Raw genomic sequence first — 26999 nt, 5'->3', positions numbered from 1 at the left:
CAGTTTCCCAACAAATTGCAAGAGTTTTGCACTTGTTGGAATAACTGAGAACCGGCAGGGACTGTGTAGATTGCCGTTCCATAATATTCTAGCTCCAGGAGACTATGTACACACATGACAAGCCATCTGTAATGCTTGGGTGGTATTCAGCTAAGTTTTACTCAGATCCATTAAAATTAATAGACCTGGATTAGTCATTTCATTTCAATAGGTCTACTCTGAGTAAAATTTAGTTGACTATCACCCCTTTTATCCGATGAAGCTGTGGTGCATTCCACTGCAACATAAGAATACAAGATCTCTGTAAGTGCATATTTGTGTGGGTGAGATTTTAATTGTGTCCGTCTCTAGGCTTTGTGTGCTGACAGGTTTTTTTTGTTTGTTTTATTAACTTATGAGAAGCTAAAATGCATATAAACATTTCACAACACCTCAGTAGCTGAGACAAATAGTAAGCAGAGTTCCCATCAATCAGCCGAAGACAGCTCTCGCAATCCACTGCCATAAATGTTTCAAAGACTAAGCCTCTGTTTATCTCAGCTTTAAGTTCCTCTGATTTGGAGGTGGGGTGTTAAACTGAGAAAGCCACTTCCAGAAACTCTGCCATTTATGCTTTAATGTTTGCCTCTAAATATTGCCTAAAATATTATCCCAAACTGGCTTTAACTTTTTCAGGTTGAGTAGCATTTTTATGTACAGTACTGGATTACTCCAGGAGAACTGGGCTGTCCTTGTTTGATTCCCATTCCTTCCAAAATTATCTGTCTGCCGTTTACTGCTTTTTAAAATAGGGCTGCCATACGTCCAGCTTTTCTGCCGTACATGACTGGGATTTCAAAGGCGGAATTGACGTCCAGGAGGAATTTCTGAAAGGCGGCACTTTGTTCTGGATCTTATCAAAAAATTGTGGGGGGTGGGGGTGGCGCGTTATTGTAAAAAAGAAAGAAAGCTCAACAACTGTCCTCGTTTGTACTTTTAAAATTCAAATTAAGTGAGTAATTTAATTTATTACAACCACTTTATCATTTTAGCTGTAAAAAAAAGTCCACAAACTTAGAAACAAACCTCAATAACACCATCTAAATACACTGGTACCTCGGGTTACAGACGCTTCAGGTTACAGATGCTTCAGGTTACAGACTCCGCTAACCCAGAAATAGTACCTCGGGTTAAGAACTTTGCTTCAGGATGAGAACAGAAATCGCATGGCGGCAGCGGGAGGCCCCATTAGCTAAAGTGGTACCTCAGGTTAAGAACAGTTTCATGTTAAGAACGGACCTCCAGAACTAATTAAGTTCTTAACCCGAGGTACCACTGTAAGCCAAATTAGAAAAACTGCAAAGAAGCAGCAACATAATGTGTATAAGGGCCAGAAAAAGAACCAGTTAACAAGTGAAAGGAAAACGTTTTTGCTAAGTCTCATAAAATTTGCAGGAAGGAGTGGTGTTGATCCTTAGGAGAGAGTTCCAGAACTTAGGGGCTTCTAAGGCCTTGCTTCCAGTGAAAGCTTGGTCTCATTATCAGTTGTTGGGGGGGGGGTTGCCACGGTGACAAGGACCTGCCCTCCTTTGTGACATCTCTTGCTTCTCCCTTAAAAGCCACTGACTTGCAGGCGGTCATTGTGGGTTAGCAGTGAGGCAAGTGGAGGAGAGGAGTTGGTGGTGGTTGGAGAAGGAGAGGTGATCATTTGATTTATTACTTTTATTTGATTTTATTAATTTTTGTTTTATTTATTATTTTACTTTTTATTTTAACACTTTATTTTTTGTTCTTTATTTTCATATTTTTTATTTTACATTTTTATTTTGTGCACGTTTATGCACATATTTTTATATATTTATTTTGTGCACAGAGGAGTAGTTAGGGGTAAGTGTAGGGTTAGGGTAGGGGTTAGGGTTAGGGTAGGGGTTAGGGTTAGGCTTAGGGCTGGGTTGGGGCCAGAGTTAGGCTTGGGTGGGCATTTTAGATAGCTAGTTTAGTGAGGAGGGTGGGAATTTTTTGTGAACAAAATGTGCAGACTGTAAGGAGCATTCCTTTGCTTTCTCTTGGTCTCCTGGGGGCGGGGTGTGAGTCCTGGGGTCCGCTGCACAGCCTTAGCTCTCTGGAAATCGACCCGGCCAGTCTTCCCCAGAGAGCTCAGCTCCTCCACACTCTTTCCCTGCCTTCCCCTTTTCTCTCCCCTCTCATCATTTACATTTACTAAGACATTCCTAGCTCACTTTCCTCCCAGGAGCTCAAGGTGGCCTCCATGGTTCTCCCTGCCACCAATTGTTATCTTCACAGCAGCCCAGCAAAGTAGGCTAGGCTGGCCCAAGGTCCACCAGGGAGCTTCATGGCTGAGTGGGGATTCGAACCCTCCTCTCCCAGGTCCTCCCGGAAGGAGCTGACTTTCCTCCTCTGCTCTCTTCCAGGAAATCTGTGGCTACTTCGAGCACTTCAGGGATCGCCTCCTGAGCCTGGCCCTGGCCTTTGAGGCCCTCCTCCAGCTGATGTGAGTATGGTCTTTGGGGTGGGCATGGGGTGGGTGAGGAGCAGAACTCCAGGGGGCGCTCTGGGTGGTCAAGAGCAGGCAGGAGGCAAAGGGGGCAAATGAGACTTGGAGGAGGCAGTGTCTAACCCCTTCCCTTTCTCTCTCCAGTTTCATGAGACCCCATTTCAGCTGTGCTATGGTCAGTGCTATCCTGCCTAGGACAATGCAGGCTGTTCTTGGGGGCGCAGAAAAGGAGGAGGACAAAGAGGTATGTCCTCTGCTTTGACTTCCCTTTGCACAGCTCTTTCTTCTTCTCACACCCTTGCAAGATTTAACCCAGCACTCAACCTCTCTTCTCTCTCTTCCCATAGGAACTGAAGCGGCCATTCCAGAGCCTGCTGGGGGGGGGGCGGTCTCCTCATTTTGTGACTTTTTGTCACCCCCTCAGTGATGACACCCGGGGCGATTCGCACCCATCAAACCCCACTTCCTACGCCACTGCTCCTTATAAAATGAAATTCAGAGCAGGACCTCATCAGACAAACTTAAGTGCTGTGTGGGGGGGTCATACAATATAAATTATATAAATATAAATTATTATGCAGAAGGCATTACCTGAGAAACTCTGCATCAAAGACTTTTAGGGCTTTAAATATCAGAATCAGCCTTTTAAATTTGGGCCCACAAATGAACTGGCAGTCAATACAGATGCTTAAAACCATGTGATACTACTAAGCCTTTAAGTGCCACTCATCCCCAGCCCAAATAATATTTAAATTCTTATTGAGGATTTTAAAGAATACCAAAGCACAATGCCAAGGAAGATTAGTATCTCTGGGAAACACAGGAATTATTGCCTGCGCAATTGTGCTGGGGGACTATGGATTTCAAAGTAATAATAATAATAATAATATAAAGTAGGGTTGCAATATTTCAAAAAAGTGAAAATATGGGGGGGTGAGTTTTTTTATTTTTAAAAACTTTGTTGAGCTTTTTTCACCAAAAGATTGATGGTTTCTCCCTTTTGGGGGGGGGCGCAAAAAAAAATCAACACTTCCAATATGGGAGAATATGGCAGCCCTATTTCAAAGGCAATATCTCATTTCTTAATTTGCTTTAGATTTAATTCTAAGTTGCATAAATGAATATTCTAGCTTCTAACTATTCTCTCTTCCTTATGTTTTAAAATTAGCATTATAATTCATAAACTTTTACACTTCCATTTTTCTTTCCCTCAACAATTACTATACTAACAATCTGAAGGCCTGAACATTCACTGCCTTACCTCCTGAGAATAGAATACTGATTAAAAATATTTATTTGGGGAAGTCATTAGGAATGCAGTCATACAAAAATAGAAATCTATTGGGATGCTGGGTAAATAGCATAAGCAGTCAATTTTAGGAGGAAAAATTCATTCAATTTAAACTTGCTGCCAAGGCCAATAGGGCATGAGAAATGGAAATATACAGCATGTGGTAACAGTTTAAAAGCAATGATGGATAAAATTATATTACAGAGGAGATGAGCCTGCTTTTCATGCATGCCCAATAACACCACTTGCTTAATAGAAAAAAGCAGTTTAAGGACCTGGTAGCAAAAAATGTGGTATTTTCTTTCGCAACAGAAGCAGCCCTGTTTATAGAAAACATAACTTGATAAGTAATATTCAGGTCAACTCCATATTCACAGTATAACATATCATGCTCATACTTATGATATAGGATCAGAGGTTGCATTCATAAGTTATAACACAGAAAGGAGGTAAATGGCAAGTTGGAAAGGCAACTTAGCTAAAACAGAAATGTGCAGATAGACCTGCATACATTTAAACTTGGGGTAGCTTAAGGGATGGCATGGTAGCAGCAACCTGAATTAGGTTTCAGTGTGAAAGCTGGCTTTTCCTAACATAAATGCTAAAAATCACCTCCCAAGAAATTCTGAGTAACAGATATGGGAGCCACTACTACATCTTCTCGACCAGGTGCAATTAACTTTTATTGGCCCAAGGGCCACATTCACTCTTGGCCAACCCTCCAGGGGCCACATTCCTATGCAGGGTGTGGGCACCCCACCTCACTTCCACAAGCACACACAGAGAGGAATTGTGCACACAGCCCCCCCCTCCCACCCCGCTGATCCATACAGATCAGTTAAGATACGGGGTAATTGCCTTCTCTTCACTTCTCAAATGATCCATCTTATGAGTAGGAAGGAAACAATTTGCATCCTCATCAGGACTGGCCAGACAGGTTTTAAACACTCTGTCCACCCCAGTGCTGTGTCTACTTTAATATTTCCCCCACGTTTCTCCCCTGCTGCCAAAATGGATGGTGTGGGGGCGGAGGCAGAAAAATTCGCTTGGGGAGCTACGCCAGACCCAGAGGCTGCTCAAGCTTTCTGCTCAAGACTTTTAACATTGTGTTAACGACAAAAAACTGATTGTTATTGTAAAAAGGTAAAGGGACCCCTGACCATTAGGTCTAGTCGTGACCAACTCTGGGGTTGCAGCGCTCATCTCACTTTATTGGCCGAGGGAGCCGGTGTACAGCTTCCAGGTCATGTTGCCAGCATGACTAAGCCGCTTCTGCCGAACCAGAGCAGCGCACGGAAACGCTGTTTGCCTTCCCGCCAGAGTGGTACCTATTTATCTACTTGCACTTTGCTGTGCTTTCGAACTGCTAGGTTGGCAGGAGCAGGGACCGAGCAACGGGAGCTCACCCCGTTGCGGGGATTTGAACTGCCAACCTTCTGATCGGCAAGTCCTAGGCTATGTGGTTTAACCCCAGCGCCACCCACGTCCCTGATTGTTATTGTGGTACTAGCCACATTTTTCTTTGTTGGGAAGGAGCATCCCACAGCTGGTCCTACTCACTCCCCAATTGTGGTTCTACAGCCCATGAATAATCTTTTATTTGTTTTTCTCCTCATCCTCGCCTTAAAACCTTTGTTGCGTAGCATTCCTCCGGCATGTGAGAGCTTGTCCTCAGTTTCTTGTAGTCCATGTGGTTAAACAGATTCCACAATCTTTGCAGTTATTCTGATGTTATGTATTCAAGCCTATTTACTGCCTAGCATATATTGCATCATGTGTGTCATGCAGCCTAAATGTATCATCTTCAAGGGGAAAAAACTTTTTTATTCTTTGGGAGCATGTCATTTTAGACTAAATCTTCTTCCATCTTTCAGGGGCAAATGTTATGTGAACTAGATCATATGACAAATAATGTGCCATGATGACATTCCCAGGAATGTTAGTAACTTTTGCAGCAATTCAGTCCCATCTGACTCTTAGGAATGATGTATCTTTCTCATAATTCACCAGTAGCTGAATTACTGAGATAGCTTAATGCATCTGGGAATTTTAGCATATAATAATAATAAATCCTTATTTTAGTGGGTTTGGGTTGGATGAAAATAATATGGCCTTTTTGCTTGTAATTCAAAATGTTTAGATCATATATACTTTAATAGTCACTCCATATAAATATGTAAACAGTGCTTAAGGAACTGGATTATGCTGCTCCTTTTAGGCCCTATTATATAAAACGATAGAGGGACGCGGGTGGCGCTGTGGGTTAAACCACAGAGCCTAGGGCTTGGTGATCAGAAGGTCAGCGGTTCAAATCCCCGCGATGGGGTGAGCTCCCGTTGCTTGGTCCCTGCTCCTGCCAACCTAGCAGTTCGAAAATACGTCGAAGTGCAAGTAGATAAATAGGTACCGCTCCAGCGGGAAGGTAAACGGCGTTTCCGTGCGCTGCTCTGGTTTGCCAGAAGCAGTTTAGTCATGCTGGCCACATGACCCAGAACCTGTATGCCGGCTCTCTCAGCCAGTAAAGCGAGATGAGCGTCGCAACCCCAGAGTTGGCCACAACTGGACCTAATGGTCAGGGGTCCCTTTACCTTTTTATATAAACTGATAACAGGTTCACACGGCTCAGACTTTGAATCTTGCCTGGCCACCACCAGAATCTGACACAAAGGACTCCTGATTGTCTCATAAAAAGTTGTTAAGTTTCTATAGTTAACTATATGTAAATATATTTCTATTTTGGGCTACACTGGGTAGAGAAGTTATAAGCGTCATTTACTGCATGACTGATGTACATGCATTTAATAAACCAACCATCACATTAAAAGAAATAAAATACTGCAGTCCTCTTGGCACACAAACAGAAAATGAAGCTCAGGTGTCCTTATTGATATTTATGGATAGAGACAGTGTGACTAATTGGCAAGGCCTTTCTTGTGTCACAGGATTTCCTGATTCCTCAGCTCCATGCACATTCTTCCATATCAAGCATCCTCCCAATTATACATGGTCACACCTTTGATAATTACAGTATTCAAATCAGCAATATTACAACTGCAATATTGCGCTCAGAAAAACGAACATAGGAAATCAATTGGAGATTTGCAAGGCATGACTGGACTAGGGCCAGAATTTCTGCAGGGCATTGCTCATACAAAGGAAGTTGTCCAATGCCAAGGCTCCTTGGCACTTAAGCTGAACTGCTTATGATCTCTTTGTCCTATTTCTCTATTCCAATCATCCATTGCTTCCCAATAGGTAGCAGGAGACATCTATTTACTCAAGTTCCTGCCACAGCAAGCTATATCTTACATGTAGTCCCACATGAGGCTCCCAGCAGTCTCCTCTCTCAATTTCTGAACATATCCATGTCTGCTTTGCTTCAGCAATGTTGTGGCACCAGGTGCCAAAGATCCTAGCTTCAATTCCCGACTTCTTGAGGTAGGGCTGGAAAAGACCCCTGCCTGAGCTAAATGGACCAGTACTGTACTCTGAATTGGTATAAGGCAGCTTCCTAAATACGTCAGAACATTTACTTCTTGCCTGAGAATTATGAAGTGAATGTAGCTGAAAATATAGTTGATAACAACTCATATTAAAACCATGTCTCTCTTACAGATAACTTATATTAAAGCCATGTTTCTCTTACAAATAACATGGAGATGACAGTTTTCAGAAAGTTTGTGACCTTTTCTGGTACTATGCTTCTTAACATATGGGAATATAGGATGCAATCTTATACTTAGTCAGACCATTGGTCCATCAAGCTCAGTATTGTGATTCCAGGACCCGTCCCCTGCTTGGGAATAATAATGACACGTGGACACAGGATATAAGGTTAATGGGCTAGAAAAGGCCACAACTTTATTGATTACAGCATGTGAGAAGGTATTGGCTTAGGCATTGGACAACAGCAAATCTGACTCCATCCACTTGGAGAGGGGTGAGTCTCTTGAAGGGTTAACCACCAGTAGGGGGAGCCTGTTGATACAAATACAACTATAAGCTCTTCCCTGATGTCACCGGGGGTCGTGCCATGGCCCCCCGCCACACAGGGCATCGGACAGGATCCACGACCGCCGGATTCCTTTAACGGAATGCACATAAGTGAAGGGTTAGGCGATGGCCACACCTTGCCCTTCCATACACCAACAACACATTCCAATGCCTAAACGCCAAATACCAAGAAAGTTGTGACGATCGCTACTAGGTAGGCGAAAGAAACCAAGAGGCCGGTGCCAATTTGCCAATTGGAAAAAACTCCTACCAGGCCCCCTGGGCAACCAGCCATGGGTCCATAGTAAGGTCCGGCGAGAAACTATGCTCTAAAGGGAGTGGTGGGTGGGAGATTCGTGGAAATTGGCGGTGCAATGGCGGGGAGAGCTGGCGCGGCTGCATTTGAGCGGCTAGACCACGCCCCCCCGCGGTGTCACCCCATTGGGTGCCGAACCGGGAGGCGTGGTGCGCCAGCGATGATGGAAGGGCAGGGGGCTAAGCCCCCTGCATGACGCGGGAATCGGCTCCCGCTCACAACCCCTCCCCTCCGGAAGGAGGAGAGGCTTTGTCTACAGTGGCTGGCAGCGGCTTTCCAGGAAACAGTCCTAGCTCTACCTGGATATGCCAAAGATTGAATCTAGGACCTTCTGTATGCAAAGCAGATGCTCTACCACTGAACTATGGCTTTCCTTAACCCAGGGGATGAAGGGAATTGTGTAGTTCAGCAACACCTGGAGGGTCAGAGGTTCCCCACACCTTCTGTTGCCCATAAACCCATGTGATCACACCCATTTACTCAGAAGTAGGATCCAATGAATTCAATTAATTTGGCCTAGGAATGCAGCCCAAGTGTTTTGTAGTCCTTCAAAAATTCTTTTTGTGCAGCCTGTTTTGTCCTGTCACTTTAATAATATACTAGCTATGTTGTACCACCAAGTCCACAGGGGAGCTTTCCATCCATGCGTTCCTGAAAGGTTGCTCCCAGAAAGGCTCTCATTCATTCCACTAAACTAAAACAGCAGAAGAATCGAGTGATATTAATAGAAGCGTGCTTGCTCCAGTGGACAAGTACAATGGAGAAATAATTTGAAATATGGCCATAATTATTAACATGGATAAACTTGTACACATTATTCATTCTCTGAGCCAAGAATAATAAATATAGTTCAACGCAACGGCAACAAACTCACACCTATTATAAAAAAAAGATCTATTTATATAAAGGGGTAAGTATTTATAGGTTTGGACTTGGAAGCAGGCCCAGATTTCTGAGCTTATTTAAATTAGTACAGCTCTAATTAAGAAGTGATGCCACTTTAAATGAACTGAGCACCCTGAAACATGTTATCATTAAGCAGTTTTGAAGTTTCTGAGTGAGTGAGTTTAATGTCATTTTTATTGTAACTAAATTTGGTTTGCCATTCTGATTATTTTATTTTCTCTTTCCTTTTCTGTCAATAGGTCGAACACAATCTGTGGGAAAACACTTGGGATTTGATATGTCATCCTGGCCTTGAGCTGTTCATTAAGAAGCATTGATTAGATTAGATTAGCTCTGTAGGTACAAGCATAGACACCTAGACTATGTAGTAAAATGTGAAAGCAAAACCCAGTGTGGTTATGACTTCCAGGCACGCTTACAGTTTGGCATTATTGGCTGCTAGCTGGTAAGCTACTTCTGGAGATCCACCAGCCTGCAAAAATTGGGTGGAGCAAGCAATCTGGTTCTGTTTGCAGCAGGAACCCATAGGGCAAGATGGCAACACTTCAAGAAAGCGAGGCAGCTGGAGTCTTGGCACCATTCACAGCTTCAATAAAGGTAGAAATTGCCGGAGGCTTCATAATTCCCTCAATCCCTCAGCCCAGGTTAGTCCTCCTAGGCTCCACCTTTAGAGCATAGTTTCTTAAAGGGGCAACTCCCTGCCTTGCAGAAGAGCACTTCGTAGTCTCGCTGGCTTCTTGTCTAGTATGCTCCTTGTGTTTCTGGAAAAGTGTTGTGGAGCAGAAGGTGCTTGGCTCTTTGGGTGAATCACATCTGGGGAGTGTCTGGGTCTGCCTCAGAATCCACAGGGCTCATGGCCATCAGCCTAAGGCTTGGTATCAATAACCCAGCTGTATTTTTCAGAAGATTGTACAGTGACCACAAACTCCTCTTTCTCCACCTCAGCCGTGGCTCTTTTTCAAGGGCAGGGCTGCCACACTCAGCAAACAGAAAGTCTACAGCTTTGAGTACTTTATTCTAAACGTCATGCCTATCTTGAACAGCAGGTTTTCCCAACTTTGTACATTGCCTTCTGATTTCATACTCAGTGATATGAAGGCCAGTCACCCTACTGGAATCAAAGGAATTCCTTCCGTGTTATAAATTGCATCAGTGTTTAGCTTAAATGTGAGGAAATAATCTCTCTCTCTCTCCAGTAAGATATAAATATTCATTCTGTGTGCATAGTATAATTGGCACTAGCTTATCACAGTGATCATCACCCACACATTTTTTTTGTAAACCAGCCTAGCTTTCTTCTGTTTTTTCAGTCTGATTTAAGGCACAGCAATTTGCGTAACTTCAGACTTGGCAATATCGCTCCCCTCATCTCCTCCTACACTCCCCCTCACACCTTGCCAACTCCCAACATTCCATCACCCTAAGTTTCTCATGATTACGCCCTTTGTCTCTTTTCCCATTCTTTGCCTCATGCCTCATTTCATTTAACCACTTTATATTCAGCACAAGCACAACAGCTTTCATAATCACTAAATATCATTTCCCCCTTCATTGAAAAAAAATCCTGCTAAATAAGCATCTGGTCCATGAATCATATGCCAGTTATAATAAGCCATCTCTCAACTGAGTTTGACAAGCAGTATAGTAATTTTGCATGCAGATAAATATCCAATACAAAAACAGTGCAGGCATCTTGAATCTTATCATTTGATGCCCTTTGCTTTTTTAGCACTTCCCCCTTGTGCGGTGCTTGAGCCTGCAGGACAGTTCAAAGGGAGTCTCACAAAACATGGTCGCCAGCCTCAATGTGGACTTAATGCCCTTGCCCTTTAGATGGAAAAATGACACATCTTTACATACACCTGAAGCAACTGATGGTTGCTGCTTCATGTATGGCAGAGGGGAGAGAATTCCACAGTACAAGCGCAATAGCTGGAAAGGCCTGTTTTCAGGGACATCGCCCAATGACATTCTGGAGAGTGCAGAATCATGAGGAGACTATTCCGCAGATGATCTAAGTGAACTTACAGAGGGGAAGGTACTCCTCCAGGTAACATGGTCCCAAGTTGCTCATGGCTTTATGCGTTTACACAAGACCTTGCACATAGCCCAACAGCTGATTGGAAGCCAGTGCAGTTCCCTCAACACAGGTGCAATATGTGCATTTCCAGGTGTTCTGCTCAGTAGCCTGGCCACAGCACTCTGCTCCAATTATGGACGTAGGCCTGGCCAGGATGGCTTTCCTGTTATACCTTCTGGGCTCAATGAGGCATCTGACCTTGACCTGAGCCTACTCCAGCTGAGGCAGCCATTTCACTTCACTTCATGGGTGGGGTGGCCTTGCCTGAGGTTATTATGGGCATGCACACTGCTATCTGCTTACCTGTAAGCACACACTTAAAAAAATATATTAAATACAACTTTCTCAATCTACCAAATTTGCACAAAACAGCAGCCGTGTGTGTGTGTTTGTATTGCTCCAAGCCAGGAAAGTTGAGATCCATGGGTTTTTATTTAAATGTGCACATACACCTTTTGTTATCTACAATGCTTGCACAAAAGCGAAGTCCAAAAATAAAAATAAGCAATGCCTCACTCAAAACTTAGTAAGGATTTGCTAGTTCCTAGCAACAATCATTGCGTACACCATGCAGTGAGTAGATGGGTCTACTTTGTCCGAGCATCTGCAGAATTTAAAGTACCAGACATTTAATAACCACCAAGAATTTCCTCTTAGGCCCACACAGCAGAACTGGTTTTACCAGAGCTCAGCCCCCAGAAAAATATAGATCTCTGAGTGACAACAAACTGTGTGCCTTCCCCTTCCTGCACATCTGTATGTAAGGTAATTGGAATGTTCCTATTAGGATGCAACTTGAAAACTACCTGTTCCAAAAAAAGCGGTGCGGGTCCTTTTTATTCCAAGTACGGTAGTTTGCCTAGCCATAATCCCTGAAGGCAGAAAAGGAGCAGCTACTTCTGCATACACATATTATTAAAGGAATCCCAAACACATTTACTTGAGAGTAAACCCCACTGGAACTTGTTAATTGCTCCAAAAGCATAATAGGATTGGGCGGCAGGATTATCTTTTAATAAAGCAGCATAGATTTATTTATGTGTAATTTTAGTTTCCATATCCTAAAAACTGTTGGTAATTTGGCTTCTAGGTCAGTTCAGCAGGTTAGCGGGATCCTACCTCACAAATGAAATAAAATACATTCTTGTTAGCGGTGATGGCTGGTGCCCATTGGTACTGGGAGAGTAGAAGACAGGGAAGTCAACAGTAGGTGGTGCCAGGGTCAACTAATTCCACCTTTGCTCCCATTCTCTTCCAGCTTAGTTCCAGAAGTCTAAGGAGGAGAAAGCTGACAGCACACTCCCCTGAGGGCTGACTGGTTCTCAAGGGAACCAATTAAAAAGTATGCTATGTTGTGTATAAAAAGAAGACTGGGCTCTGCTGCTAAGTTCTTCAACTGTCATACATATATTGTGCTTAGGTCTCTGCTCTTTTACAGATGGTTGTTAAAATATGCAGGGTTCATGCAACACTCAATTAATTTGAGATCCACCTTACAAAAAATAATAATGACTTCATTCAAAGCTTATTTGTAATGCATTTATCATAAAATGCTTAAACTTTCTTAGGAGTCTGACACAGACATTATAGACTTGAATGTAGTTTCTTACTAGACTACTCCAACTATGTATTTTGAGAGGTATAAAGCTTATTTTAAGTTGTTCTACTATGTGGAGACTGAGAGGTGAGTAGAATTGTTTGTTTGTTTGTTTGTTTGTTGTTACTACTACTACTACTACTACTACTACTACTACTACTGAGTTGCCTTGCCCTTGCATGAAGTCTTGGGTTTACAATTTTGGGAGAGGGGAGACCGGCACTGGGGAGAGGGCAGGCTGGTGAGGCCCCCTAGACTTAGATGCCCAAGTTGCCCTGCCCTCACATGAAGTCTTGGGTTTGCAATTTTAGGGGGGGGGACTGCCCGCTGGGGAGCGGGAGGACTGGCGAGGCCTCCTAGATTTAGAGGCCCTAGGCTTCAGCCTACTTTTTTTAAAAAGGAGCCCTGACCGTTAGGTCCAGTTGTGGACAACTCTGGGGTTGCAACGCTCATCTCGCTTTATTGGCCGAGGGAGCCGGCGTACAGCTTCCGGGTCACGTGGCCAGCATGACTAAGCCGCTTCTGGTGAACCAGACCAGTGCACGGAAACGCCGTTTACCTTCCCCGCCAGAGCGGTACCTATTTACCTACTTGCACTTTGATGTGCTTTCGAACTGCTAGGTGGGCAGGAGCTGGGACTGAACAATGGGAGCTCACCCCGTCGCGGGGATTCAAACTGCCAACCTTCTGATCGGCAAGCTCTAGGCTCTGTGGTTTAGACCACAGTGCCACCCGCTTAGCCTACTTAGCCTATACATAAATCCGGCACTGTCCAAAACAGGCTTTCAGAATCAGCAGTGCTATCCCAGACTAAATGATTCAAGGACTGTAGTAGCCACAATCGCATGGTAGCATTATGCAACCCTGTTAGAAACAAGCCACCCATTCAAATAGTGCAGTAAGACCTGCACCAGCAGTTGACAATTCCAGGAGGATGAACAGCCTTACCATCATTGCCTTCCTGAACATTTACCTTTTTCTGTTGTCAGCTTTCTCTGGAGAGATGTGGGAGCCAGCTGTATATCATCTACCCCTCCCTTCTGAACCAGGCTCCTAAAAACCAGTACCAGAAATTTTATTGTTGGTTAACTCTTGTTTTGTTTTGTATTTTATGTTCTTAATAATAATATAATAATAATAATTTTATTATGTTATGTCCTGCACATAAATAACGAAAGTCTTTAAGGAGTGAAATTTGCTTCATGACTCTCTGTGTAACACAATTACCATGAGCAGAACTGGATCTTCACTGCTGCAATTATACAAGTGTCAAAAGCAGGGCAAGAGGCCACTGTGAAGCCTCATCCGCTTGGTCCATTGTACTGAGAAGTACCAGCTTTTGTTTCCAGAATGCCTCTGAACAGCTATTCACGAACATCTGCAGCCGTGTCATGAAACTGCCAGTTGATTGTGTCACTGGGCCAGGGAATTGTTTTGATGCTATACTCAGCAGCAGACATCAATTGTTAACAATAATTGCATTAAAGCTTAGGGCTGCTTCCTTTTGGTATCCCAGCAATAAACAAAAACTTTTGTATGCCTTATGCACCTCCAAGAACAGCCTCTAGAGGGAGATATTTGTGATACTAGAGTGTGTTCTGGAAGCCAGGGGATCATGGGTTGGTGAGGAGTTATTTTGGAGGCAGGGCATGTGATTGTAACAGACAGAGTTGTCTTCTCCCTTGTTGATCTGTAAAAGTTGTTTTCATAAACTGGATCACCGTCGTATGTATGGAATAATGTGGTTGCCTGTAACTGGAGTATGCCGCAAAGCAGGGTGGCAAGATAAAAGTCAGAGCTCAGCACTTTTAAATCAGACCCTCCAAGTGTACTTATTTTCCAGGGATATCCCTGATTTAGAGAAGCCATCCTAGTTTCTGATTTTATCTTTGAATGTCCCACTTTTTCTTAGGCTGTCCCTCTTTAAATTGGGGAAAGGGTATGACGTTATCCGAACCCCAAGCCGTCTGAAGGCAATCCTGCATAGGGAAGTTTTTTTAATGTTTGATGTTTTATTGTGTTTTTATATATGTTGGAAGCTGCCCAGAGTGGCTGGGGCAACCCAGTAAGATGTGTGGGATATAAATAGTAAAATTATTGTTATGGAATGGGACGTCCCTATTTTCATCAGAGAAATGTTGGAGGGTATGTTAATAGTTGTGCAGAAGAGGAATTTGAAGTGTGGCTTGCATGACAAGCTACACCTGCCGACATTTTGCTACACAGCTACTGCACTCTTTTTCACCTGATCACCCAGCTACAATATTTTAATATTATATTTTATTGGAAGTATGCCCAGCTCACCTCTTTAGAAGCACTTCTGGGTTAAGACTGCAACCTACAAAGTATGAGCCACAAATTTCAAGAGTAGCAAATATGGAAACATTTATATTGAAAAGCGTTTTTTTGTACTTTGTCCTGCTGTCCATGTGGAGGGAATTCCATAATTTAACTAGATCCTAAGGCCATATGAAAAACCCTGCTGGGTAACACCAAAGTCTCACCTAGCTCAGCATCCTCTTATCTGTGGCTAACCAGATGCCTATGGGATGCCCCCAAGCATGAATTCCCATTCATCATGATGGAAATAAAATAAAAAGGCTTCTTCACACTAGTTCCAGGAAGTTCAGAAAACATTCAGCACTTTGCTGCTATTATGTCTAATCACAGGGCCTCGCAGCAGCTCCATGTTTTAAGGCTTTAAGGGAAAGCAGTAGGAGGCAGTGGATTATGGGAGCTGGAGGGAAGGTATGACGAGTTAGGTTTAGAACATTCAGGAAGATTATTAGCTCAGAATATGCTCTCCCACTGTTAAAACACCCATCAAAACTCAAGTATATTCTTACTGTTATTTATGATAAACTAGCTATTACACCCCAACCCATGGCCTTATTGTGTGGGAGTAGAAATACGCTGGAATTGTGTGGGAAATACGTTTGGAGGTTACTAAGCACCATTACTTTTTTTTTAGATCTTCTGAAAATGTGGTACCTACCTCCACCCAAGTCCAAAGGTTACTGCTTTGACAAATAAATGCAGCCATATCCTCTTAATGCGTACCTAGAAGAAAATATTTAAGAGCTTAATGTGCTTACTTCCAATTAAATGTGCATAGGATCACTGCTTTTGTTATTTTACTCAGTCCAAACAGTAAATTGCTACTATAATACAGTGGTGCCTTGCAAGACGAAAAGAATCCGTTCCGCGAGTCTCTTCGTCTTGCAAAGCAAGCCCATTAGCGGCTTAGCGGATTAGTGCTATTAGCGGCCTTAGCGGATCAGCTGTTAAGTGGCTTAGCGGCTTAGGATCAGCTGATAAGCGGCTTAGTGACTGGGGAAAGGGGGGGGAGGAAAAAAACCCGCAGGAACTCGCAAGACATTTTCGTCTTGCGAAGCAAGCCCATAGGAAATTCATTTTGCAAAGCACCTCCAAAACGGAAAACCCTTTCGTCTAGCGGGTTTTTCGTCTTGCGAGTCATTCGTCTTGCGGGGCACCACTGTACATACTCTGCATTTATACAGCACATTTCTGAAGTAGGTAATCCTTACAACCATCCTGCAAAGTGGTCAGTATCATTAACCCCTTTTTAATCATTACATGGTATTTGGCCTCAGTCCTGAGATGCAAGCTTAGCTACACCTTCACTGTATACCGTAATTCATCCAGGCTGCCATTTTCAGTGATCTATTGTTCATAAATGCAAATTAGAATCCATACTTCAGCTATAAGCAAACATCAGAAGAGTGGAGGGGATTTTTATTTTATTTTTTTTTGCTTTACCATTCCTTAACTATGTAGACTGTCAATGCAACAGGTTGGTTAAAGATATTAAGGCATTTAAAGAGATATTTTGCATGCTCCAGTGTGTGCATGCACTAACTCCGTGTTAGTGTTTGGTATGTAGAACAGGTAATTATCAGGAGAGAAAGCGACCGTGTAGAACAAACATATGCGGCAAATGAAGATTTGTTCGCTATAAAAGCTTTGTGGCTGGCATCCTACACTCTTGATACTGAACTCATTCTTTAAGTGTGGATCCTTTTATCAGGAAGCTTGAGGAACCCAAAGATTTGCAGAAGTACAAAAACTCTTGCAGTCGGGTGGGGGGAAATCTGACAGGGAGAGATCCCCCAAAACAGACCAACGAGGAATACGTATACTCAGCTGCCATGGCATGCTGGCTGAAGGAGGAGGAGGGAAATGGAGTATTGTGAAAAATGATGGGACGCGGGTGGCACTGTGGGTTAAACCACAGAGCCTAGGACTTGCTGATCAGTAGGTCGGCAGTTCGAATCCCTGCAATGGGGTGAGCGCCTGTTGCTTGGTCCCTGCTCCTGCCAACCTAGTAGTTTGAAAGCACATCAAAGTGCAAGTACAGCTCCGGCGGGAAGGTAAATGGTGTTTCCGTACGCTGCTCTGGTTTGCCAGAAGCGGCTCAGTCATGCTGGCCACATGACCTGGAAGCTGTACGCTGGCTCCCTCGGCCAATAAAGCGAAATGAGCGCCACAACCCCAGAGTCATCCGTGACTGGACCTAATGGTCAGGGGTCCCTTTACCTATTGTGAAAAAAGTCATGGCTGTCCAGCACCTTGCACAGGAGCACTCTGCACTGCAACACTTTGTTGCAGGCCCCATTTGTCCAATATTATACATTTAACTCAGTGGGACTCACAGCCCAAACTATTGAAGATTCAGAAGCGAGTACTACCGACTGCAATGGATGACACAGTATTCACCTAACCTTTACTCACTGGGAGACCCATTGACTTAAGTTAGGGTCCATGATTTCCAATGGAAAAGTTGGTTGAAGACCACCCCATTGAAACTTCCTACAATCGCAGCCTTAATAGCCAAAGTAAACATGACTGGATCACCAGTTTAAAAAGCCCTTTATATCAAACACAACTTTTTTTCCCCTGGCAGGTGCTTATGGAAGTCTCTTGGGCGGTGGTGCCCCTGGAACTGGACTTCAAAAGGAGCATGCAGCCCCCCCCCCAAAAAAACCCGCAGCAGGCTTCCTTCTTCTGAGGTGAAGCGTGGCAATATCCTTCGCCATCTAACGCGTGTCCAGAGTCCAAAATGACCGTGCGGACATCCCAATTTTGGGTTGGGATTATAACCCTAACCCCACCCGAGCAAACCACAGCGTCGCCTACTCCCCACCCCACGAAACTCTGTGGAACATTTACCGAACTAGGGCCGCCGGGGTAGCGTGTGGTGGGGAGGGGGCATTTTGTAGCCGAGAGGCCGCCTGCCCGTCGCGCCTCAGGCCAGGGCGCTTCCCCTCGGGCCGGGGCCGCTTTCTGCTGCCGGGATGCCGCCGCGGCTCCGGCAGGGGGCGCTGCCATGGGGGGGACGCCTTTCCCGGCCGCCTCTGACCCATCCCGGCCGCCTTAGCTCTCCTCAGGCTCCGGGCCGGGCCGCCGCTGGAGGCTCCTGGGCCTCCTGAGGGAGCAGCGGGCCAGCGAAGGCGTCGCGGCGGCGAGCAAGCGGGCGGCGGCGAGGCCTGCGGCCCGGGACCATGTTCACCAGCACCGGCTCCAGCGGGCTGTGTAAGTAGCGCTGCCCTTGGTTGGGGGACGGAGGGAAGGGGCAAGGCAGGCGGCCGCCCTCCGGAACCCGGCTCTCCCTTTCCCCTTCCCCGGCTCCTCTCTCCGGGCAGCCGCGCGGAGTCTCCTCCCTCTTCCGCTCTCCTCCGCCCTCCCCAACCCCGAAACCCTCTGGCCGCCACCCGGCGGGGGGACGTTTCCAAGAGCCGCGCAGGCCCGGCCCGACGCTTCGTTAACAAGAAAGGATCGCTCCCCCCCCCCCGTGTCGCAGTTTTTGCGCGTGTGCACGGCGCCCGCTCGGAACGCGCGTTAGCCAGATCGCGAGTCCGCCCTTAGTGGGTTATCTAGAGTCCCAGGAAGTTCGCATTGCAGAAATAATAATAATAATAATAATAGAAGAAGAAGAAGAACTTTTTTCTAGAAAAATAGGTTCAGGTACTTACCATGAAGTTGTTATAGTGTCACAATTTTTAACCAAAGAAAGAGAGGGGCCTGTACTCACCATGAAGTTGTTACAGTAAGTGTCACAATTTTTATCCAAAAAAGTGTCACACTTTTTAACAACAACAAAAAGTACTGCATACCCTTGAGTATCAACTGGGGGGAAAAGTGATGATGATATACCGTACTTTTATTATTTATACCCTGCCCATTGGGCTGGATTGCCCCAGCCACTCTTGGCGGCTTCCAACACATATAACACCGTCAAACATAAAAAACTTCCCGATACAGGGCTGCCTTCACATGTCATCTCAAAGTTCTAAAAGAAAGATCTTGTCATTGAAAGATGCAACTCTTTGATTTTTGCTGCAATGGGCTTAACCCTCTGTAATGAGCATATTACTATTATTTATTTTGTTTATTAAATGGCTATACTGGCCTTCATTCGAGAAACGCAGGGAGATTTACAATATCAAAAAACACACAAAACAAAACACAAAAATACATGGCATAGTAGTAAACGAAAACAGTAACTCCCCACAGTTTAAAAGGCCATAGATTCCCCAATTAAGCAAAGTTCAGAGAGACATACTTCCAAATAAGTGTGCACAGGGTGGCAGCAACACATGTGATTGATTGATTGATTGATTGATTGACTGACTGACTGACTGATTGATTGCCCACCTTTCAACATAAGGTCCCAGGGCAGGTTACAGCATTAATAACAATTAATAACTTACAATAGCTATAAAAATAAATACGAGGTGGGTCCTAAAAACATACACTTCAAGTGTTAAAAGCCAGGGGTTAAAAAGTGTGTTATTCCACATTTCCTCCAAGGCAACGCTCATGGTTTCTTCCATCATACCTTCAACACCAGTTCTGTGCAATAGGTTAGGCTGGGGAACAGCGATTGGCCTGAAGTCAGTCAGTCAGTGTCATCATTCAGGGAATTGAACCTGAACCTTCCTGCACCTAAAGCTGCAATCCTGAAACCTCTAGCACTTTACTTCTGAATAGACAGGGTTAGGATTGTGTTGCAATAATATAACCATCACAGTGCACTCCCTCCTCACCCTTGATTCACAATGGCCTTAGCAGGGAAATTGTTTCCCACCATGTGTTCATGTTAATAATATGTTGTAAATCTGTGTGTTTTATATATCTGACTGCATGCAAACGACAGTGCAGAGTGAAACTGTGGAATTCACTTCAACAAGACCAACAATTTAGATGTCTTTAAAGTGAGATTGGATAATGCTGTCATATCTGCTGGTCATGATAAGTGTATATAGTACTACAGCAATGTGCCCCTGGATATCATCTTCTGAGGAACAACAGTGAGAAATGGCTGTTGCCCTCATGTCCTGTCTGTGGACTTCTCATAGGCATCTGGCGAGCTGCTGTCAAAAACAGCATGCTGGATTAAAAGGAGCTTTGGTCTTATCCAGGACAGCTGTTTCTAGCTGCACTCAGCTAGTTGAGTTACACACTTTTGTTCTTCTGTTGTGGTTATGGCACAACTGGAGTCTGGACTGTGTAAGAATGAGCTGTGTTGGCCAACTTAATATAGTATAGGGATGTTTTACCTGGTGAGCGGATGACTTGTAAGAATGTGGGAAGAGCATTAAACCATAATACGAACTTTCCCTTAACATTCTCCTCTGCCTCCTGTTGCATGAGTTCAAATTCCACCCCTTTACCAGTAGGATACGCAGATAATACACGTTAAATAGCACCTGTGGTCGAGACTGCATCAACTAGTTAGAGCAAGACCAAGTATTGTTGCAGAGCAGTTATTGTCCACTCTGAACCCTTGAGTTTAAATCAGGTGGGGAGCTATGGGCTTCATGATATTGTTGAACTCTAGCTCCCATAACTCCAGCCATCTTGGCCAATAGTCATGCAATATTATGTTTAGCCAGCTTGGCCTATAGCTGTTGAGTTGCATTGCAATATTATGTGGAGAGCCACAGTTTTCCCACCCGTTGTTTAGATAATTTGGAAAGAGTGCCATATACTCAATATTGTTGTTTTAAAAAGAAGATTCTGACTAGAAAGTAGATTTAAAATGCTTGCTATTTGTTCAAATTAGGATCCCCCCTTTAATCCTTTTCATTCGAGTGAAGCGTGGAGTGCTGAACTCTTTCAGTCTAGTATAGGTGGAGTTCTCTGTTTCTTTTCTGTACCCAACATAGAAAGAGGGCTATTGGAAGAGGCAAGCCCCCTCTTCCCCACCTAGCATAGGAATGCAGTTAGTTAAATAGTAGGTGAATAGGGCAGTGCATACAGGTGTTTTCAAGATTACAGCCTTTGTTTTAATTCCTGCATTTTGTTCAGCATGCAGAAAACTTCAGACTTTAAAATAAATATATCCAGTAACAGATAGATGGCAGGCAAGACCAATCTTTGAACTTTTTTTTAAAAAAAGTGTATCATATGTGTCACAGTACTTGCAGTATCTCTGGATTTAACCAATTTTTCTGAAGGAATTGAAAAAGACAGATGCCTTAAATCAAGGTTAGCCAGATGTTGTTGGACTACAATACCTATCATCCTTGACCATTAGTAATGCTGGCTGGGGCTGATGGGACTTGTAACCAAAATATATTGAGTGACCAAAACCAGGGCCTTCGGGGGGGGGGGCTACCTGATGCTTAATTAAAGTAAATTTTACAGTTATTTGGCTTAAAAAATGCTCTGAGGGTATAGGAGACACTAAATTAGGTCTCCAGTTAGTTTCATGGCCAACCATGCCTCCTGCCTGATGCTTATAATGTGATTATAATGTGATTTTTTGGGCTTTGAGGGCTAATTTCTCCCTTTCCCAAAAATATTTTTGGTAGTGAAGGGAGAATGAGCTGACAATTTATGCTGTCAAAAAATCCTCATTGACCCCTAGTATTCTTAGGAAGGTCCTTTTTATGAAGACTTGAATGTTTGCCTTTCTTGAGTTGTGGACTCCTAATGCCAAATCATTGTTGCTATAAACGAGTTCAGGATTTTATAAACTTATTAGGCAATTTGAATATTTTTTACATCCAGGTAACGTGAACAGGCACTGTTTTAGCAGCAGTATTTTTGCTGCTGATAAGTAAAGGTTTTATACTGATCTACCGAACAATTTCATAGAGCCACACAACTTTATTATACCTTTAAAACTGACATGCATTCTTATTTTAAAACATTTTCCTGACAACATTTTGCTTGCAAAGACATCTGATGATTGAAGAGACAGCTGTACTTTCCACTGTGGGTAACTGTCACGTTTAGGTGTTGGTTACAGCTGTGGCTACTCTACCTTGTGATAAAAGTAAAAATAGCCAAATACTCACTTCCTGTATGCTAAAGTTTTAGATGTCTAAAAGAAACACAGATGACCAAGTACGGGTGAAAGGTTTGCATCTATATACTGTATACTGCAGGGTCTGAGTCTGTATAATGAGATCTTGGGGCGCAAGCCTGAGCAATGTGTATGGAGGTCCTGTTCTGCCCAGATAACACGAGTTTCCTCTTGGCCTTGCTGATATGGCCCAAAAGAAATCAGAGAAATATGTTTGGCACCAGCTTGCTTATACGAGTTGCCAGAAGGAACTTATAAGGCACTATCCAACCACCTTATGAAATCCACTCCGGATGTGTGGAGGGTTTACTCTTTAGCCTTTTCTTCTCCTGAAAATATCCTGCAAGGCAGCGAAGGTTTAAGATCAGAGTTTTCCTTCTCCTAGATGGGCTACCTTCTCAGGTTGACAAGCCCCACCTGCCCCTCGCTTCTCTCTACAGCATGTGTGTGGTAGAGCCAGTGTGGTGTAGTGGTTAAGAGTGGCAGACTCGTAATCTGGTGAACCGGGTTCGCGTCCCTGCTCCTCCACATGCAGCTGCTGGGTGACACTTCTCTGAAGTCTCTCAGCCCCACTCATCTCACAGAGTGTTTGTTGTGGGGGAGGAAGGGAAAGGAGATTGTTAGCTGCTCTGAGACCCCTTCGAGTAGTAATATAGCAGGATATCAAATCCAAACTCTTCTTCTTCTTCTTCTTCATGTTTAGAAGCTGTCTTCTGGACCATTGGACCCAATATTGGTCTTGTCCGCTCAATATGCCAGAGTCTGTCTTCACATGCAGGGGAAGTCCCTAACTCACTGAGGGTTTGAGACCCATCGGCAACCTTCGCCTGGTTTATCTAGTCAGTTGAAACTGTTTTCCAGGGTGTGGCTGCTGTCGCATGCTGACAACTTCTAGCAGCCACTGGTGAGAGCTGAGTGCAGGGTAGGGACCAAAGTTGGACAAACGACCCCAGAAGGAGCACAATGTGTCCCCCACCAGAGGTACTATCCCCGCCCAGCACCCCACCCACCCCAGTCCACAAACAAATTAAAAACAAACATACATAAAACCACCATTAAAAACAAAGATAAACTCAATCAAATTAAAGCTTATGTTCGTAGTCCTCTCAATCAAAATAACAGATCTGGCACACCAGCACCACAAACACATTGATTCAGGTCATAGTCACAATTTTTACATTGGATTACAACAAGCTGCTAACAAATCACAGAATGCATCTATGGACACGGAGATGACCTATGATTTGCTGGTGGTTTTGATAGAATACCTTGTGAAATAAAATTATGAGACTACATAAGGATCTGTGTCTTGGGTGTATGTTTTTGTGCCATGGTATTGTTGGAATGCGCCAGAGCTGTGATTTTTGTGTCTTCGGTCAGTGAAGACAGATGTAGTCTGTGATGTGATAGCGGTGAGGGGGCAGGATGAGAGAAAATTGTGCAATTTTAAAAGGGTCCAGTTTACTGTATTTTTGTGTGTGTGCATGTGTACATGCACACCTTCACTGGCACCCCATCCCCCCCGACTCCTGTGGCCCAACATTTTCTCCCCCAGGTGCACCATTTCTCTGCTCCCATCTCCCATAATATTCCCCTTTCCCTCCTACCCTTTCAGTCACTTTCTCTTTAGTTGTTCGGAGCCTTGGAAAGCACCTAGAAATGAAAGAAGAAGTAGGAAAGAGCATTGCTCTTCCAACTTCTTCCATCAGCTGTACATATTTTTTGGGGGGGGGGGAGTGTGGAGGTAAGCACTCTCACTATCTGATCACAAAGGGGGCAACGAGCAAGAAGCGAGGGTGCTCAGAGGCTCTTGGGCACCAGGGGAAGTCCTCAAGGAAGCGCACTGCTGTTCCCACGGGTACCACATTGGCAACCCTGGATCTAATGCACATGTAGGTAAATGAGTGTGCATTAACACACTCGGTGGCTGCAGCCTGCTACTTCATATTGCCTGCCCCACAGCCAGCAGATCTTGGGATATGTTTCAACACATAAAGTATACAGAGTGAAGTAAGAGCCTATTGGTAAAATCTTCAAAAAGTAGTATAAGCACGCATAGCATAACATGCTAGAGCTCCGTTGGGTCTCCTCTCCCTCACCCATCATCTGATTCAACAGTTGACTACCTCGGGAACACGTGAGAAACAAGGCTTATTCCATCAGCTCTGCTGAAGACAATCCCCATCAGGCACCTCCTGTTCCTGAATCGTCTCTGTCCTAGCTGGTCAAAGGAATTAAGGAATTGGTGCCTGCATTTGCTTTTCCACTTGTTCCGGTCCCTCTTCCCTGATGTGATTGTAAGCCTGCAGACAGGGACTCCTCTTGTTTTGATTAGAATCACAGAATGGTAGAGTTGGGTCATCTAGTCCAACTCCCTGCAATGCTCCCCTGGATGGGCTCGAACCATCTGCTATGCTCTATTGTATGTAATTTGATTGTATGTAAGCTGCTCTTGTAGGGACATGGGTGGCGCTGTGGGTTAAACCACAGAGCCTAGGACTTGCCGATCAGAAGGTCGGTGGTTCAAATCCCCGCGACGGGGTGAGCTCCCGTTGCTCGGTCCCTGCTCCGGCCAACCTAGCAGTTCGAAAGCACGTCAAAGTGCAAGTAGATAAATAGGTACTGCTCTGGCGGGAAGGTAAACGGCGTTTCCGTGTGCTGCTCTGGTTCTCCAGAAGCGGCTTGGTCATGCTGGCCCCGTGACCCGGAAGCTGTACGCCGGCTTCCTCGGCCAATAAAGCGAGATGAGCACCACAACCCCAGAGTTGGCCACGGCTGGACCTAATGGTCAGGGGTCCCTGGACCTTTACCTTTAAGCTGCTCTGGTAGTCCTTTTGGCTGAAGAGCCTGTACAAATGCTATAATATGAATAAAGAATAGCATGCTCATGAAATAAGTAAGAGCTGTTAGACAGTGGAATGGACTTCCTTGGGAGGTGGTGGACTCTCCTTCATTGGGAGTTTTTAAGCAGAGGTTGGGTCTCTGTCATGGATGCTTTAGTTGAGATTCCTGCATTGCAGGGGTTTGGACTAAATGACCCTTGGGACCCCTTCCAACTCTACAATTCTATGATTCTGTGATTCTAAGAAATCAATAAAATAAAATTACTGCGTATGTTTCTGTTTAGTTGGTTTCTTCACGTTCGTTTTCATAAGAGAGTCACATTCCTACAGACTCAAAGTGGGGAAAATATTGAAGATGAGTATTACGGTCTTGGACCGAACTTGGATGAAATAAGGTTTCATTTGTTATGTTTCATTTGAATCATAAATCAGTTTTATGTGGTGAGAGCCAGTGTGGTGTAGTGGTTAAGAGCAGTAGTCTCGTAATCTGGGGAACCAGGTTCGCGTCTCTGCTCCTCCACATGCAGCTGCTGGGTGACCTTGGGCTAGTCATGCTTCTCTGAAGTCTCTCAGCCCCACTCACCTCACAGCGTGTTTGTTGTGGGGGAGGAAGGGAAAGGAGAATGTTAGCCGCTTTGAGACTCCTTAAAGGGAGTGAAAGGCGGGATATCAAATCCAAACTCTTCTTCTTCTTTTATAAGTAATGGGAATTAATATCATTTAATTTGGATTGGGAAGCATTCTTGTTCTTTAATCTGTTTTCAGAAATATTATTATAACTGGAACATTTTATTATCAATTTTTGTTTTGTTTTAAAGATAAAGCACCTCTGTCAAAAGGCCTCTTAATAATACCGAGCACTCTCTCACTTCTGTTGGCTCTGCTCTTTCAACATTATCAGAAGTTCTTCACATACAATCTGCAAGCAGTAAAAGAGGAATTTCAGGTAAGCAATAAGTCATTTGTAAGAATGCATATGTATAACTTTAAAAGTCAGGAATTCCGCAACCTGGATCTTAATATATATATGGATTCTAAGCCAAATGGAATCTTAACACACAACACTTGGGAAACGTAACTAATAGGAAAGCAAGTCTCTCATGTCAAATGTAGGAAGTTAGCAGCGGCTGCAACAGAGGACCCACATGGGGGAAAGGCTTTTTGCTCTGCCCATTTCATTCATCCATGAGTTAAGTGCCTTCTCGCGTAATTGTTCTTCCTTCAGTGATGTCAATCCAGTCCTGTAAGTCTCAGTTTAAAGGTCCAAAGGTCATATTAAATTAGAGACGGAGCAATAGCTTTGTTGCTGGGGGATTGTGTCACTGGGGTGGAGGGAATCCCCATGTTGCTTCAAGCATGCATTCCAGAGGATGCTTTTGGCCTGCTGTAGGGATACTGGCTAGTATCAAGGCAAAGTGAGTGCAGCCTCAAAACACTGACACAGTCTACTGGGCTTGCTACAAAAACTGAGTTGTGGTGATGCAGGAGGTAAAGTGCTATAGCCCAGCTGCTGAGAACTCCAGTTGCTCTGACTTACTTGGGTGGGTGCATACATACTGATCATGTATGTATGTATGTATGTATGCATATCTCTGCTTCTCATGCATATTTTTATGAAAATGCAGTTATGGGGGCTGTTGACCGCAGCAGCAATGTGGGAGGTGATTAATTGCTTTCTCACCCGTGAGGGGAAAAGAGAAAGTTATTGGGGGCGGATTGTTGCTGCTGGAACACTTGAATGTCAAAATCTCAGATCGATTTTGCTCAAAGAGAAAGGGAGAGGGAGAGGAAATGATGGCCATTTGTTCTGTGCTGATAGCTGATCAACGACTGAATAACCACAATAAATGTTATTGGAATACACTGCTTGCTTTTTTAAAAAATTACTCCAACCATGAGTATCTGAACCCTGATCACTATAAATCTAAAATATCTTTTGACACACACCCTAAATCTGAAATGCCATGCCTGATTTTGCATTCAATGTGTTATTGCCAGTCTAAATCAATTTGACAAAAGACCTATATTAAGATGATTGGTTTACAGCTCATGAAGCTTGAATTCTTTGCATGGTTTTGGATTGTCATTGAGTGAAAGAGGATTCTTGTACTTTTAACAGCTGTGTGGCAAGCATAAATTCAACAG

At 44.1% G+C, this 26999-nt stretch overlaps 2 protein-coding genes and 1 long non-coding RNA gene across 3 annotated transcripts in view; 2 read left to right on the top strand and 1 right to left on the bottom strand.

The window, feature by feature from the left end:
* The window catches only part of DOCK9 (dedicator of cytokinesis 9), a 142168-nt gene extending 124276 nt beyond the window's left edge, over positions 1–17892 (bottom strand). The window contains exons 1-3 of the mRNA XM_082218515.1: positions 17868–17892; positions 15673–15737; positions 13651–13730 (exon numbers count right to left, since the gene is read on the bottom strand). The gene's annotated coding sequence lies outside the window, so the exon portion shown is untranslated. The remainder of the gene's footprint in view (positions 1–13650; positions 13731–15672; positions 15738–17867) is intronic.
* LOC309530231 lies at positions 7332–9386 on the top strand. Its single transcript, XR_014218706.1, has 2 exons — positions 7332–7553; positions 8341–9386. It is a non-coding gene; the product is annotated as an uncharacterized lncRNA (long non-coding RNA).
* Positions 17893–18069: 177 nt separating the features above from the next.
* The window catches only part of UBAC2 (UBA domain containing 2), a 77629-nt gene continuing 68699 nt past the window's right edge, over positions 18070–26999 (top strand). Inside the window, exons 1-2 of the mRNA XM_082218821.1 lie at positions 18070–18230; positions 25673–25800. Of these exons, the coding sequence (XP_082074947.1) occupies positions 18200–18230; positions 25673–25800 (159 nt within the window). The 5' untranslated portion in view covers positions 18070–18199. The remainder of the gene's footprint in view (positions 18231–25672; positions 25801–26999) is intronic.

The sequence above is a fragment of the Podarcis vaucheri genome (assembly GCF_965113315.1).
Source record: "Podarcis vaucheri genome assembly, chromosome: 4".
NCBI lineage: Eukaryota > Metazoa > Chordata > Lepidosauria > Squamata > Lacertidae > Podarcis > Podarcis vaucheri.
The sequence above is the reverse complement of the archived record's forward strand: the minus strand, read 5'-3'. Positions and strand labels throughout refer to the sequence as shown.